Source organism: Poecilia latipinna, unplaced genomic scaffold (assembly GCF_001443285.1).
Source record: "Poecilia latipinna isolate Pla-1442-1.1 unplaced genomic scaffold, P_latipinna-1.0 Scaffold535, whole genome shotgun sequence".
Taxonomy (NCBI): domain Eukaryota; kingdom Metazoa; phylum Chordata; class Actinopteri; order Cyprinodontiformes; family Poeciliidae; genus Poecilia; species Poecilia latipinna.
The window spans coordinates 138628-151947 of record NW_015113151.1 but is presented as its reverse complement, the minus strand read 5'-3'; the positions used below and the strand labels follow the sequence as shown (position 1 = coordinate 151947).

Genomic DNA, 13320 nt, shown 5'->3' with positions numbered 1-13320 from the left:
CCTCCCCAAATTAAAAATTTATATTTTTATATATATATTTATAAATATATATATATATTTATATATTTTTTTTTTTTTTTTTTTTTCCTGTACTTCATAATTATACATTATTTTGTGTTGGTCTATCACATTAATTCAGAAATTAAGACTTCTGTAGGGCACTGAACATTTAGTTATCAAGAGACAACCAATAGCAAGAAACACACACAAACTTTTTTTTTTCAATATTGCTTTACCGCACATCGTCCTTTTCGATGCAGATACCCCCTCCCCCCCAACTCCCTGCAGTACTAGCTTGCCACTCTAAAGGGTTGCAAATTGGCTGGTGTTCTATTTTTGACAGGAGGCTGCCCCTTTTTCTTTTCTTCCTGCAAACCACCCACAGAAGCTGCATTAAAAACAGGAAGTGATATTTACACCTTATTCTCTTCATCATCTTCGCTTCAAGAATACAATAATCAGAAGTTTGGACTCCCACCACTTTGCTAAATGACAGCGTATGCAGCCTCCAACCCCCCTGCTATTAGTAAAGTAGATGTAGTGACAGTGATGTGGAAGCAAATGGTAGGTATCCCGTGGTTACCTCTGTTGAGCGTGGCGGAGCTGTTGATGTCTCCAGTGATGAAGGAGGACTCCTGTTTCCTCACAGTGTCGTTCCACATCCGTCTGATGCGACTCTACACGTGGGAGAAACGAAGGGAGAGAGAAAGTGTTGGGGGACCGGGGTGAGGGCGGCGGGGCACGGGGCAAAGGCAAGAGCGAAAAAACAGAAAGCAATTGTGACAGAGGGAGGGAGCGAGTGAGGGGGACGGGGCCGAGTGAAGGGAGGAAAGAAAGGATGACAGAAAGGGGAAGAAATCGGGTGAGAAAAGTGGAATATGATGTGCAAAACAAGGGCAGGAGAGGCAGTAAAGAAAAAAACAAAAAAACAAAAAAAACAAAGCAAGAACCAACAAGAAAGGGACAAAAAGTCATGCATCAGTCTTGTTTTCACTCTGTAAACCTGAATGTCAGCAACAATGTCCATGTTGGGTGGGGTTTGGGTTATCTCACTTTCAAGCCAAAAGAAAATTCCCATTCAAAATCAGCTGTTAGAATGAATTACGTTAAGATGCACAGTGTTTGGCAAAACTATTCACAGATCTTCTAAGATCTCCTGCTTTTATGACTTTACCACAACAAATTTTAAATGTGTTTTGGGATTTTAAATGGCACAAGAACCCAAAGTAAGTGCATAATTGGGATAGTGGAAGGAAAACGCTAAGTAAAAAAAAAAAAAAAAGAAGAAGAACATTTAGAAATAGCAAAAGTATAGTGAATTATTTGAATTTAGGTTCTTGTTGTCTGACAGCCCAAGATAAAAATCAAGTACAACTAATTGTTAATAAGATCCACATGTGTATAAAGTAACCTCTGCATAAATCCTGTGAAGGCCTTTAAAGCTTTTCTTGCAACATCAGTGAACAAACAGAATAATAAAGACCAAGGAACACAACATTCAAGCCAAACATAACACTGTGGACAATTTAAAGTAGGCCAGGTTATAAAACAATATCTCAAGTGTTGGCTATCTCAGAGGACAGTTTAATCCATCATCAATAAAAGCATGTTGCGCAAATTCACATAAAGTACAAAGACATGGCTGTCCACCTAAACTGCCAGTTCCAAAAGGAAAACAGAAATCAGAGAAGTGGCAAAGAGACCTATGTTAAGTCTGCAGGATCTGCACAGATCCACAGTTCAGGAGGGAAAATCTGCTGCCAGTATTTTTCTCCATACACTTAAAAAAATCTGGCTTTGATTGAAACGTGGCAAGAACACATTGAAAGAACATTGTAAGAATAAATAATACCCTGAACACAACATTCCAACCAAGACACATGGTGGTGGCAGCACCATGTGGTGGGGGATACTGATGGGAAGGGAAATGACGGTATTCCTGGAGGCAAAGCTGTCAGTCGCCACATAACAGTTTTCAATTCCGGTAGAGCCAACAATCTGGTTGTAAAAAGTGTTAACTTTGGGGAGAAGGAAAAAGAAAAATCTTCCACTTTGCAACTCTCCACTCTTTTGTTCTAGTCTGTCACATAAAATAGCATTAAAATAAACTGAAGTTTGTGTATGAAACGTCATGAGAGGTGAGAAAGTTTAAGCGGTATCAATAGTTTTGCAGAGCTCTGTGCAGTGACATTCTTTTGACGATTTGAAAGTGAAAAACGACAGACCCAAACCCCTCATGGCGCGCTCCCGCCTCACCTGCGAGTCTGCTGTGCTGTAGCGTCCAGGTGTGCAGGCAGGTAAGCTCACCTGTGAGCCTGTGGAGTAGCGGCCTGGGGTCCGTGAGGTGGTGGTCTTACTGGAGGAGGAGATGGACGTCTCCACGCTCTTGCCGCTGCAGCAGTGAGTACGCAGACATTTGCCGTACTCTTTGCGCACCTAAGCACAAATGAATTGGGAATTCAGCAAAGTGAAAAAAATAAAAAATAAAAATAATTAAACTGACTGAAGTATGTAAAATGTTCCTCAATATAATTAAGGGTGAGGTCACCCTTAATTATATTAATAATATATTGAGGAAAATTTTTTTTCTTCTGACAAAGTAGGGTAAAATAAACACTTCTTTTACTCCTACTCCCTGAGTAAACGTTCAACCCATAAAAAGCAGACATTAAAAGATTAAATTCATAAACTTTTCTCTGCTAACACTAACCCTAAAAAAAAAAATAAAAAATAAAGCCACGTATCCAACCGAAAAGGAGACTTTCCTTGGAGAGCCGTTTGATGCATTTGTACACACAGAGCATCTGCACTTAGATCCCAATCAAGTTAGAACAAATAAAGCCGTAATTGATTTTTAACAAGCTTGTTGGACTGGCAGACGTGTCTTGCCACATGCTCTGTTTGAACAGCTGCGTGCCGAGTTGCTCCATGCATCTTGGGAGAAACTGAATTGGGCTGGGGCCAAAGAAAACCTCAGCACAGCTCTGAGGACATTCTCTCTGGATAGCTGATCCCATATCACGTGTACATGTGCTTGTGGATATATATATTTATGCATAAACACAACTATATAGTGTACGTGAATAAAAATGTGATGTCTTGATGTCTTAGCTCTGTCTAGAAGTTGCATGTAATTTAACAAAAAAAAAAAAAAAAACTGCTAACAACTTTCAACAGTCCTTTAGGTCATTCAAACTGAAAGTATAAAGGAGGTTCGCTTTTGAAGATAAAAGGAGAGATAGAAGTTAATTTGAGCAAAGTAAAATAGAAAAAAAAATCAGTGTGCAACTGTTACAACTGCAGCTCAGACATCAAAGCATTATCAAAAAAAATTATATATACATATATATATATATATATATATATATATATATATATCTGCATTTTGATACGTCTTTCTATGACTAAAGTTTAAGGTTTTGGGTTATGACTTTGTGCTGTAAAGTCATGGTCAATAGTCAGTGTGTGTTTACTGTGACTTGATTTGACTCTAAATTGGTTAAAAAAATGTTGTCAGATAAAATTCAGTTGCAAATTTTAAAGTTCCTGAAAAACAAAACAAAAAAAAAAAAAAACAAACAAAAAAAACACCTAATTTGCTCTGTGTGTTAAGCTGCTTATGCAAATGTTTCCTAGATTTCCAGGTTAGAGAACACGGAAACATTTCTCCGTAGAGCAGGAGAAACGTTGACCGGTGATCCAGGAGCAGTTTGGCGGTGTGTTTTCCAAGCACCGTGTCATCAGGTAAAAGTTGATCAAGTTGCTCAGGGATCAACGCACTGAATCTTTGGGTACGAATCCATTCTAAATCTTTTTTTTCTAAGCTAACTTTTAATAAATTAGATTCATTTCTCAATACATTTTTTTTTTTAGTTTCTCATTTTAAAGCAAGCATCGTTAGCTGCGTTAAAACACAATATCAGCTTAGTAATGAAAACTTAATTCAACTTGTAAAACAGAAAACAGAATTTTCAATGGCATTTGCCTCACCTTGGAAGGAGATTGCCATGAAAACATGAAAATAATCAAACTGCCAAACCTTGACTGGAATATTTGATACTATTTACAGATCCTTGAAAGCTTCAGACCTTTACTCTATTTACAAAAACAAAATTAAATTGGATATGTTTAGCAAAAAAATAAAAAAAAATAAAAAAAATATTGATAAAATCTGGTCTTGTCTCTTTGCTCTGGACTCAGTTTTGTACAGTCATATTCAATAAATTCAAATAGGCGAGGTCAGTTTGTCAGATTGAAAGGTACCTTTTGAATATAACATTTCACTTTTCATTAAGTTCACATTTTTGAATTAAATGTGTTTTTTTTAATGGGCTGATGTGGAATTTTGATTTTAAATGTCATGTTTTCATTACCGGCAAGAGGAAAAATAATCATGATTTACAGAAACAAAGCTTTCAAACATCCATCTGTGTGTAATTAATCTCTATAATGTGTTACACATAGTGATAAAGTTCCTTGAAGAGGTCTGCATTTGGTCTTATTTCTATTTGCAATAGAATGTCTGCACAGAAACTCCTGACAGAACATTTTCACTACACTGAAGCAGTGCAGTTTATGAAAAAAAAAAAAAAAAAAAAGAGTTTCTCAATGTAAAAACTTTTGGCCACGACTGCACTATATATGTTCACTTCTGTCAAACATTCCCTCTCCCGCCAACTCACCTTCTTCTGAAGGATGCAGTGGAAGATGAAGATGAACATGCCCTGCAGGGAGTTAAAAATGGTAAAGAGGTAGGCCATGATCACGGTGCTCTCGTTGATGTACATAAGGCCGAACGCCCAGGTCAGGCCCAGCAGACATAGCAGGGCGATGGCACCGATCACCCACGACCTGCACAGGAAAGGGAAGACATTGGGAATGAGCCATTCTCCATCAGCTGTAGTTGTGCTCCTCACGATTAAGACTCAGACTCGCAAAACTTTGCCTGCTCTCTGCATCAGAAAAACCAGTCAGCTGAGGCTGATGCATGTGGGATCAGGAGAGAGGGGGTCAGAGTGGGGTCGCGGGGAGCCGTGACACTGTGGGAGAGGGATGGAGGAACAGTGGGAGTTTAACTTAAAAGAGTTACACCCTTACAAGTCAGAGTGGATTTCTTCGTTTAGATATCATCTCAGGAGAGGGAAGGAGGGTAAAAAGGCAGATTACATCAACCGCTGCTGTCAAAAACACTAAGTATTTTACGCTGTACTTTCAGCGAGTTGCAGCCAAACTCCACCAGTCTGAATACATGTCAGAAGGTTAAAGAACACTACTTTTAATGGGGTCCAGAGCTCTGCCTGTTCGACGCAGTTCACTTTCCAAAGAAGAGCTCCCAAGGCTGTAAACTTTTATTTTAAATAAAGGCTACAAACGAATGAGTCACAGGCCAAATGTCATAGAAATGCGGTCATGCCGAGGCACATCCAGGCAGGTGCTCGCATAAGTGTGTGTCTGTGTCTGTGCGAATGTGATTGGCTTCACGGGGCAGTAAGTAGAGGGACATTACAGCCATTACAAATGACATTTCCCTCCAAAGGTCAAACTTTTGGGTCCGCCGCAGCCGAGAAGATGACTGTTAATTTGATTGGCTGACTGGGCAGTGATCACCTCTAATGCGAGGGATAGAGGCAAAGGGAAGCGGCGGGGGTGGAGGTGCAGGGGGGACAACATGTGGAGGAAGATATTAGAAGAGCTATGAGGAAGGAAGGGAGACAGAGGAGGAGAGTAAGTGAGTGAGACCGAGGTGATTGATTCGATGTTGCCCTCTGTGGCACCATTCAGGCGAGACAGAACCTCCAATAAAGCTCGCCTGATGACCCTCTTCAATAACGGCTGCACTCATCTCTCTCTTTTATCCCACCGTTTCACCTCTTCCTCCAAATCCCTCTTGAATTACTGTTTCTCTCTCATAGCCGTTGCCCCAAATTCCCATGCCAACACTGTTAACACACAGTGCCTTGCAAAAATATTCACTCCCCTGTATTTTACTGGGACCTGGTGTAAAACAGAACAAGACAAAGTTAGTATATTATGCTTGTGAAGTGGGAGGAAAAAGATAAGATCAACTAATGATGGATGTGAACATCATTTTTTATTTTTTTTTATTTATTTTTTTGTCTTGTCGCAGATTTTCAGTTTGATTTATGTTGGGACATTTTAATCTATTTATATGCATTGATCTTAACTGTTGCATGGTATCACTGGCTCCATGTTTAGGGTCATTGTTCTGTTTCAAGATTAACTTCCATCTCAACTTTTTGGAGTCTCATAACAGATTTAATTTCCGGATTTTCCTCTGTTTATTTCCATCCATCTTCCCATCAACAGTAAGCAGCCTCCCTGCTGGAAAAAAAAAAAAAAAAAAAAGAGTCCTCACAGTTTAATGCTGCCACTACTGTTATTTCACAGTAGGGTGAATGTTTTTGAGATAATTTGTGTTCCCCTACATACCAGCTTTCATGCCAAGAAGTTTACATTTGGTTTCATGTGACCAGATGACCTTCTTCTATGTTTCCCAAATGGCTTTTGGTAAATCTTAGGTAGGAGAATTTGCAGCTTTGAATGATCAGTGACTTTCTAATTACCACTTTTCTCTAAAGGAAAGGTTTGTGGATTGCAGGGCAAATAGTGTTTTAGTCAACATATTCTCTCAACTGAGTTATGGATAAATGCCAACTCATGCAGTGTTACACCTATGACAGCTTTTGGCTACTTCTCTGATTTATACTCTTTCCATCTTCTGATTCAAAAGTGCTAAGCATAATTTTCAAAGCGTGTAATAAAGTTTTACAACCTAATCCTGCCTTAAACATCTAAGTGTAAAACTTGACTGGTTTATTAAGTCCCTTCATCTTTACGAAGTTATTTGTCAGGCCTGAACTTGCTATTGCAAATGGTTATTGCAATTTGACTGTGTCCAATACGAGTATTGCACATAACTGATTGAACTAATATGAATGAATGAAGCAACACCCGATTCAGACTCCCTACGTCACGTAGTTATTTTGTTTGCAACCTTTATAATGAAACAGTTTTGTTGAGATGGAAGCAATAATTATTTTCTTTCTTTTTTTTTCACATCAGTTAGCTAGATTGCTCACTGACTGGGGTCAAAGTTTGCAATAAACTCAAAGCAGAAAGACATTACCACTGATTAGTGAAATGTTTCTTTATAACTCACAAGCTATGTTATTCTAAAGTTCTTTCTAACATCTTGCAGTCCAGATGGTTGTTAAATACTGTTCTCTAAGAAACCCTTTGACCCTTGAAAGAACAAGATGTTGAAGCTCTTGGTGATACTATTTAAGGATGTTCAGATAAAGGGGACTGAATACAAATGATTGTAACACTTTTCATATTTTCCCTCCATGTAATTAAGTCAGTATTGTATTTCTTTGCACAACTCTGCCAGGTTAAATCCCAAGAACAATTATTGAAAATTGTAGTTGTGACAAAATGTGAAAACTTTTGCAAGGCATCATATTTCATCAGATGAAGTCAAATATTTGTATAATAGAACCTAATAAATAAAAGGCGGTCAATAAATGAAGTTTATAAGGTATTTTGAATAGTTTGTTCAATCAAATAAAACAAAAACAAAATGTCTCACTAGAAAGACGCCTTACCAGAATCAATCCACAACAAAGATAACTGAGGGTGGCGTGAGATTAAAGAGACAAAGAAAACAAAGTGAAGAAAAATAAATTGAAGGTAAAAAGAAGAAATAAAAAACAGAAATTATGACGGTGATTAAAAGGGGGTAATAAATACTGAAATAATATAAAAAAGATATGACATAATGAAGCGAAAGATGATTTCACACAGTTTAGACAGTTTTCACCATGACAGACAGACCAGGCTACGGAAAAACACAACACAAAAGTACAAAATTTAAATTAATTGATTTCTTTTCTTAGTCATTTATCACATTGTACCCGTATTGCACGCAAAGATAAGCAGATAGTTTTCAATAACTTTTTGCTAAGCGTTTAACATAACACAGATTTCATAAAAGAATTCACTGACAGGGAAAATCAAATGAGAACGTCAGTAAAGACAAGTCATTTAGTGATTTATATTATTATCTGTCCAGAGCTCAGGCAGGCTTGTTAGCTTCTAGCTAAAATCCAGGTTGAATTACATTGAAGTTTGAACTTGAATTAAGAAATTGCAGAATAACAGGTTGGTACAGCCTCTGTAGAAACAAAACCCTCGACATGAGTTATGCAATGTAAAGGAAAAAATAAACTCCTGGAAATATAAAATATGTTTCATTTAGACTTGGTACAAAACGTTGATCTGAGATGTACAACAGTCAACCAGAAGCTATTTAGTAAAGCATTTAAAAAAAACCACAAAACAAAACGAATTCCCTTTTGTCACAAAATGTGATAAAGTTTCATTATTTCAAGAGTTAATCCAATTTTCTTGTGAAATTCTTCAAGAAATTGGAAATTCTTCAGACAGTTTGGACAGTCGAGATAAAATGGACGATCAGTTGTAGAGTCACATTTGGTGTAGAAATCAAAGACAAGATGTCTGCAGAAGCAACTTATACCCGCTGTAAAGCACAGTGGTGGAAGGGTGAGAATTGTGGCTTGTTTTGGAACCACAGGACTTTTATAAATTTCTGCAGCATCAAAGCCTTGAGTCTCTTTTCAACATGACTGTGTATCCTTTCCGGTTCATGTGCTTTTACTGCAAAATGCACAGTTCACAAGGTTTAACTCCAGTGCACTTACATAGACACGTTTGTAGCCGATTACTTGTTACCAGTCTAATTTAACAAAAGCTAAATCTGAACGTTTGCTGCTCAGAGCCCTTATCTGGAGTATGTCCTCTAACTTTATTGAATGTCTACAGCCACGTAGGGTTACTGACTGCTACTGAGAGTGCTGTGCATATTATGCAGGTGGCCAGCACTTGTAACTTCATTAATTAGTCTTCACCTAAGCGGCAGACACAGCCTGGTGAGGGTCCTGATGGTAAATGACACACTGTTTGTCCTCCGCTCAGACAGGTAAGCTGTCAAACATAGCCTCACACTCTCCCTGTTAAATATTTGTTGAACACAGCTTAGGTGGTTCTGAGCTTCATTACATCACAAATGTAAAGACATGTTCACGCAACACTTTGTTTTACGTGAATATTTCCAAGAACGAAAGGACTGTACTTGATTTAGAACATCAGTCGGAAGTTAGTGACAGATTTTCAGTTTTTTGTTTTTTTTTCCCAGCCAATACCGAATCCAGCTGACTGTAATTTCACTTTAAGAAATACACAAATAAATAAAAAAAATAATAAAAAAGCATTCTGAATACTTTTGTGTCTTCTTTCTGCCAAAAGATTATGAATTATTAATATTGTGAAGAGCACCTGATTTCTGTGTGTGGGAGAAAGCATTTGCTATGATACGTTTAAAATTTTCAGAGACAGAAACAGTTGACATATTACTGTCCTACATGAGTGTTTAACACAGTCAGCATTAAATGAATCAGAAGTCTGGTTTTTAACAGTCGGACTTCTGATTTGACAGTCGTTTTCCTTATTAGTTCATTTCAAAATCTGTAATTGAAGTAAAGACAGAGAATGTAATCAAACTAATAAGGTTATTCTACGGGCAAATTATGTTTTTGTTCCAATTTTATTTAGTGAAACAAAAAGAAATACAATTTAATCGATATATAGTCTTTTTTCAATGTGCTACAAAGAGAACAGGTGATTAAACTTAAATATTTTTGCGCTAAGTGTTCACAAGAACTCAAGTTAATTTCACTCAACTTATTTTAAGTTTAATTCAATTACTTGTGACCAGTTAATACTTTTTTTTTTTTTTTTAAGTTGGAGCTCCATTATCTTTTTTAGCGTGGGCAAGATAACTCAACGGACGTAAACATAATAAATTGCTTACACATTCACCTCCACCCTTTCATTACCCAACCCCACTCTAATTCCAAATGAAACCAAACACTAGAGCGGCATCAAACCTCTTTGCCAAGCAAACAGCCACACCCTAAGTCTATTCCCCAAAATGTCAAACTCCTTTCTCAGCATAAATTTATCCACCCCTGCATAATCCATCCCTGCTTTCAGCATAAGCCCTGCTGTGTAGAGGCAGACTGGTACGAACAGGAAAAAAAAACTTACTTGATGTTGTCCAGACACCCGGAGTCTGGCTTGAGGATGGCCGTATGATGGAACATCTTATAAAGGGCGATGCCGAGGAAGATTACATTCAGCTGCAAAACACAGAAATGCAGGCGAGCATGTTAAGATCCTCCGCAGCGACGAGACTAATTAAAAGACGCAATGTCAAAGGAGCAACTTACAACTCCAAACCAGCGCACATCATTTCATTTCCCTTCCAGCTGTAATTGGCTTGGGGAACACAATTTCAGCACACAATCAACCCACCTTTGTGTGCTCAAAAATACAGCAACTGGAGCTTGAGGGATAATACAGCAGTCATTACATCACTTAATGATCACTGTAACAATAGAAGCACAATTCTCGTAGATGCTGTGTTTTCGATTGGCCCGCTAATGTGTAGATGGGCTGCTTTAACGATGACTGCCTGCGCCGTTGCGCCAGGGTCTCGGAGGCTGTCACCAATCAGATCAGGTCATAACGGTGTCATTTTCACCCGGGCTCTGCTCTTATTGCTGCTCTGACTAGATCGGCGGGAGACTGTCTGACATTTCTAACCTGACTAAAAAAAATAAAAAAAAAGGGTGACTGGGCAACTGGACATGTGTCCCATCGTTTCATTCTGTTTATATCAAATACAGTGTTTTATGTGTTGGATCACCTCACTCTATCTCTGTCTCTGTTTAAGTTATTCAAGTGGAATGTCTCCTCTCATAACAGTCTGCCGACTGCTGAGACTCATTCGGCGTTGTTCCTGTGGGAGAGCTGGGAACTATCTGGCAGCTCATGTTCAACTGGCATTACAGTCAAGCAGTTGGGTCAGGAGAAAAAAAAATAAAAAATACATCTCCTAGACGAAAAAGTAAATGCCTAATAACATCTTAACTTTGCCGAGTTATTATCATAATCTGTGTAACGTGCAGTGATTTGTGCTCTGTGTCCCCTCCAGAGATTTCCAGCTTGTAGGAATGTGTGCCTCCGTGAGAGCTAATCCGTGAATGGGAATTATTAAGTTGACACAAAGTTCCCTCCGCTTACTCTAACACTGCTGAGGAGCTCAGGCAAACCTTGTGTTGGATTAACAAACACCTTAATGTAGCCCTTGGCTCCTGCACCAGTATGCCACAGCCTCCCTCAAAGTGAACCCGGTGCCGTTTAAAGCTTGCATGCTTCGATATCTTACCATGATGATGAGAGTAGCGGGTCCTATGAAGCTCCAAATGAAGTATGTATCCAGGCGGAGCCAGCACCTGGAGGCAGGAACAAAGAGACGTCATGCATGGGAAACATAGCAGCAAACAGATGCGTGAGCCATAAAAAGAAATATTGGAAGGTAATAAAAGGACTAACATTTTAATCGAGTCCGTTTATCAATGCAGAGTGACCATTTTTAAAGGCTGAAAAGATATTCAAAATGTGGATATATTTGGTAGTCAAGTGAGTTGTAGATATCCTGGACATGTTCTGTTTAGGCTAACGAGCGTAAACAAAATGATGGGGGAAAAAAAACGGGGCTTGAACTCATGATATCAACGTTAATAGCTCATGTTCACCAATTATTGTAAACAATTTTGCATGTGCAAAAGTCTGTAGCCTTCATCTTTCTTTTTTATTATTTTACATTTTTTTTACAAAGTCATCTGTTTTGTATGTGTGTTACTAAAGTGTCTCTTTGAGTTAAAGTGTCCTCAGTCACCATTCGGCCTATTTAACCTCAATGTTCAAGGACGTGTGTTGCTATATGGGCACTGTACAAATATATAAATACAGCATAGCTTTGTCTTTCTAAATTTTTAGCTCTTGATTGAACAAAACACAATGTGTTCTCACACATTGATGTCATTACTGCAACTTCCCAAAATCCAACATTAGATAGATTACTTCATCCATACATAATCAATCAAATTAAGATGGTTTTCAGCCTGAATCTGTGTATTCAGGCATTTCTGATTGAGTAATGGACTATGTAATCTTTAGCAGTTTTTTTTTATATTTATGTGGGAAATAAAGTGTCAAGAAAATATATTTGGACTTTAAAAGCTTCCTCCATTACTGCTTTGGTGTCACCCATAAATACATCATATTATAAAGCACATTTTAATAGTAGACCCATAATAACTAAAAGTTGTTTTAAAAAGTCCATATTTTTTAGGGAACAACACATTCCAAATTATACTGGTCCTTTGTAAGTTCATTAGCTATTTTACTTAGGGGTAGCATGGTTTTAATAGATTTTTTTTTCTCCTTTTGTAAATCCAATAAAATTTTTGTGTCCAAAGTTAAAGTCAGCATAAAACAGAACAGTTAGAACCTACCAAATTTTAATAAGGTAATTGAAATCAAGTAATTTGAATAAGCATATTGCAAAAAGAAAAAAAAGTTTCCTTTTTTTTAAATTGGTAAACATCAACACTTTGCTATCAAATATCCAGCCCAAATAAAATGGACTGTAAATGTCAGAGCTTAAATTCTGTTTGTTTTACTAGTGTAAGCAACAAAACAAAATCAACCCCTGTCCCAGATGGCTGCAGACTGACAAAGAGTCGCTGCCACAGTCACCAGGGAGAGAACAGAAGACACAAAGTAGCCATACAGCAGCTGAAAAATGGGATGACAAAGAATGGAAGTGGGTGAAAATAAAAGAAATAAGAGAAGTGCTACAGGTAGGAGGAAAATAGATGACGCACACACCTAAAACATACATCACACACACAGATGGGGAGATGGCACGGGATGAGTACCTGTGATTTATAAACCTTTACTTCCCCCTCAGGGCTCAGATATATGACATCGCAACATACTGCAGCTGCTAAAATGTGACACAACTCAATTCATTTGAATACTGAGTTACTGATGTGGACCTCGCAAGGCTATTTATAGAGTCTGGGAATGGCTCTGAAGTTAAAGTGGAGAGCAGAGGCATGCAAACGGACACGTAAGATTTGCACGCAAACACAAAACCTGCATGAAAATACCGACACACCCTGCAATTTCTGACACTGAGGTTAGCTGCGCTGGCAAAAGATATACTGCTGTATGCTGAAGCACATCAATCCGAAAATATTTTCACTCATAAATCGCAGCAAGCAGGGGAGGAGGGGAGGGAAGGGGGGGAGAGGGGGGGGGGGGGGGGGGGACAAATGCGTCGCCGTGCCCTCCCTGGCGGGGGGTGAC

General features: G+C 38.3%; 1 protein-coding gene across 10 annotated transcripts in view; it reads right to left on the bottom strand.

The window, feature by feature from the left end:
- adgrl3.1 (adhesion G protein-coupled receptor L3.1) overlaps nucleotides 1-13320 on the bottom strand; it is a 161497-nt gene that overhangs the window by 16300 nt on the left and 131877 nt on the right. For 6 of the 10 annotated variants that reach the window (XM_015040981.1, XM_015040986.1, XM_015040987.1 and 3 more), the window contains 5 exons: nucleotides 11330-11396; nucleotides 10147-10238; nucleotides 4683-4851; nucleotides 2257-2436; nucleotides 584-677 (listed from right to left, as the gene is read on the bottom strand). In XM_015040981.1, coding sequence (XP_014896467.1) covers nucleotides 584-677; nucleotides 2257-2436; nucleotides 4683-4851; nucleotides 10147-10238; nucleotides 11330-11396 — 602 coding nt within the window. The remainder of the gene's footprint in view (nucleotides 1-583; nucleotides 678-2256; nucleotides 2437-4682; nucleotides 4852-10146; nucleotides 10239-11329; nucleotides 11397-13320) is intronic. The other 4 variants (XM_015040985.1, XM_015040989.1, XM_015040990.1 and 1 more) reach the window with 1 other exon arrangement.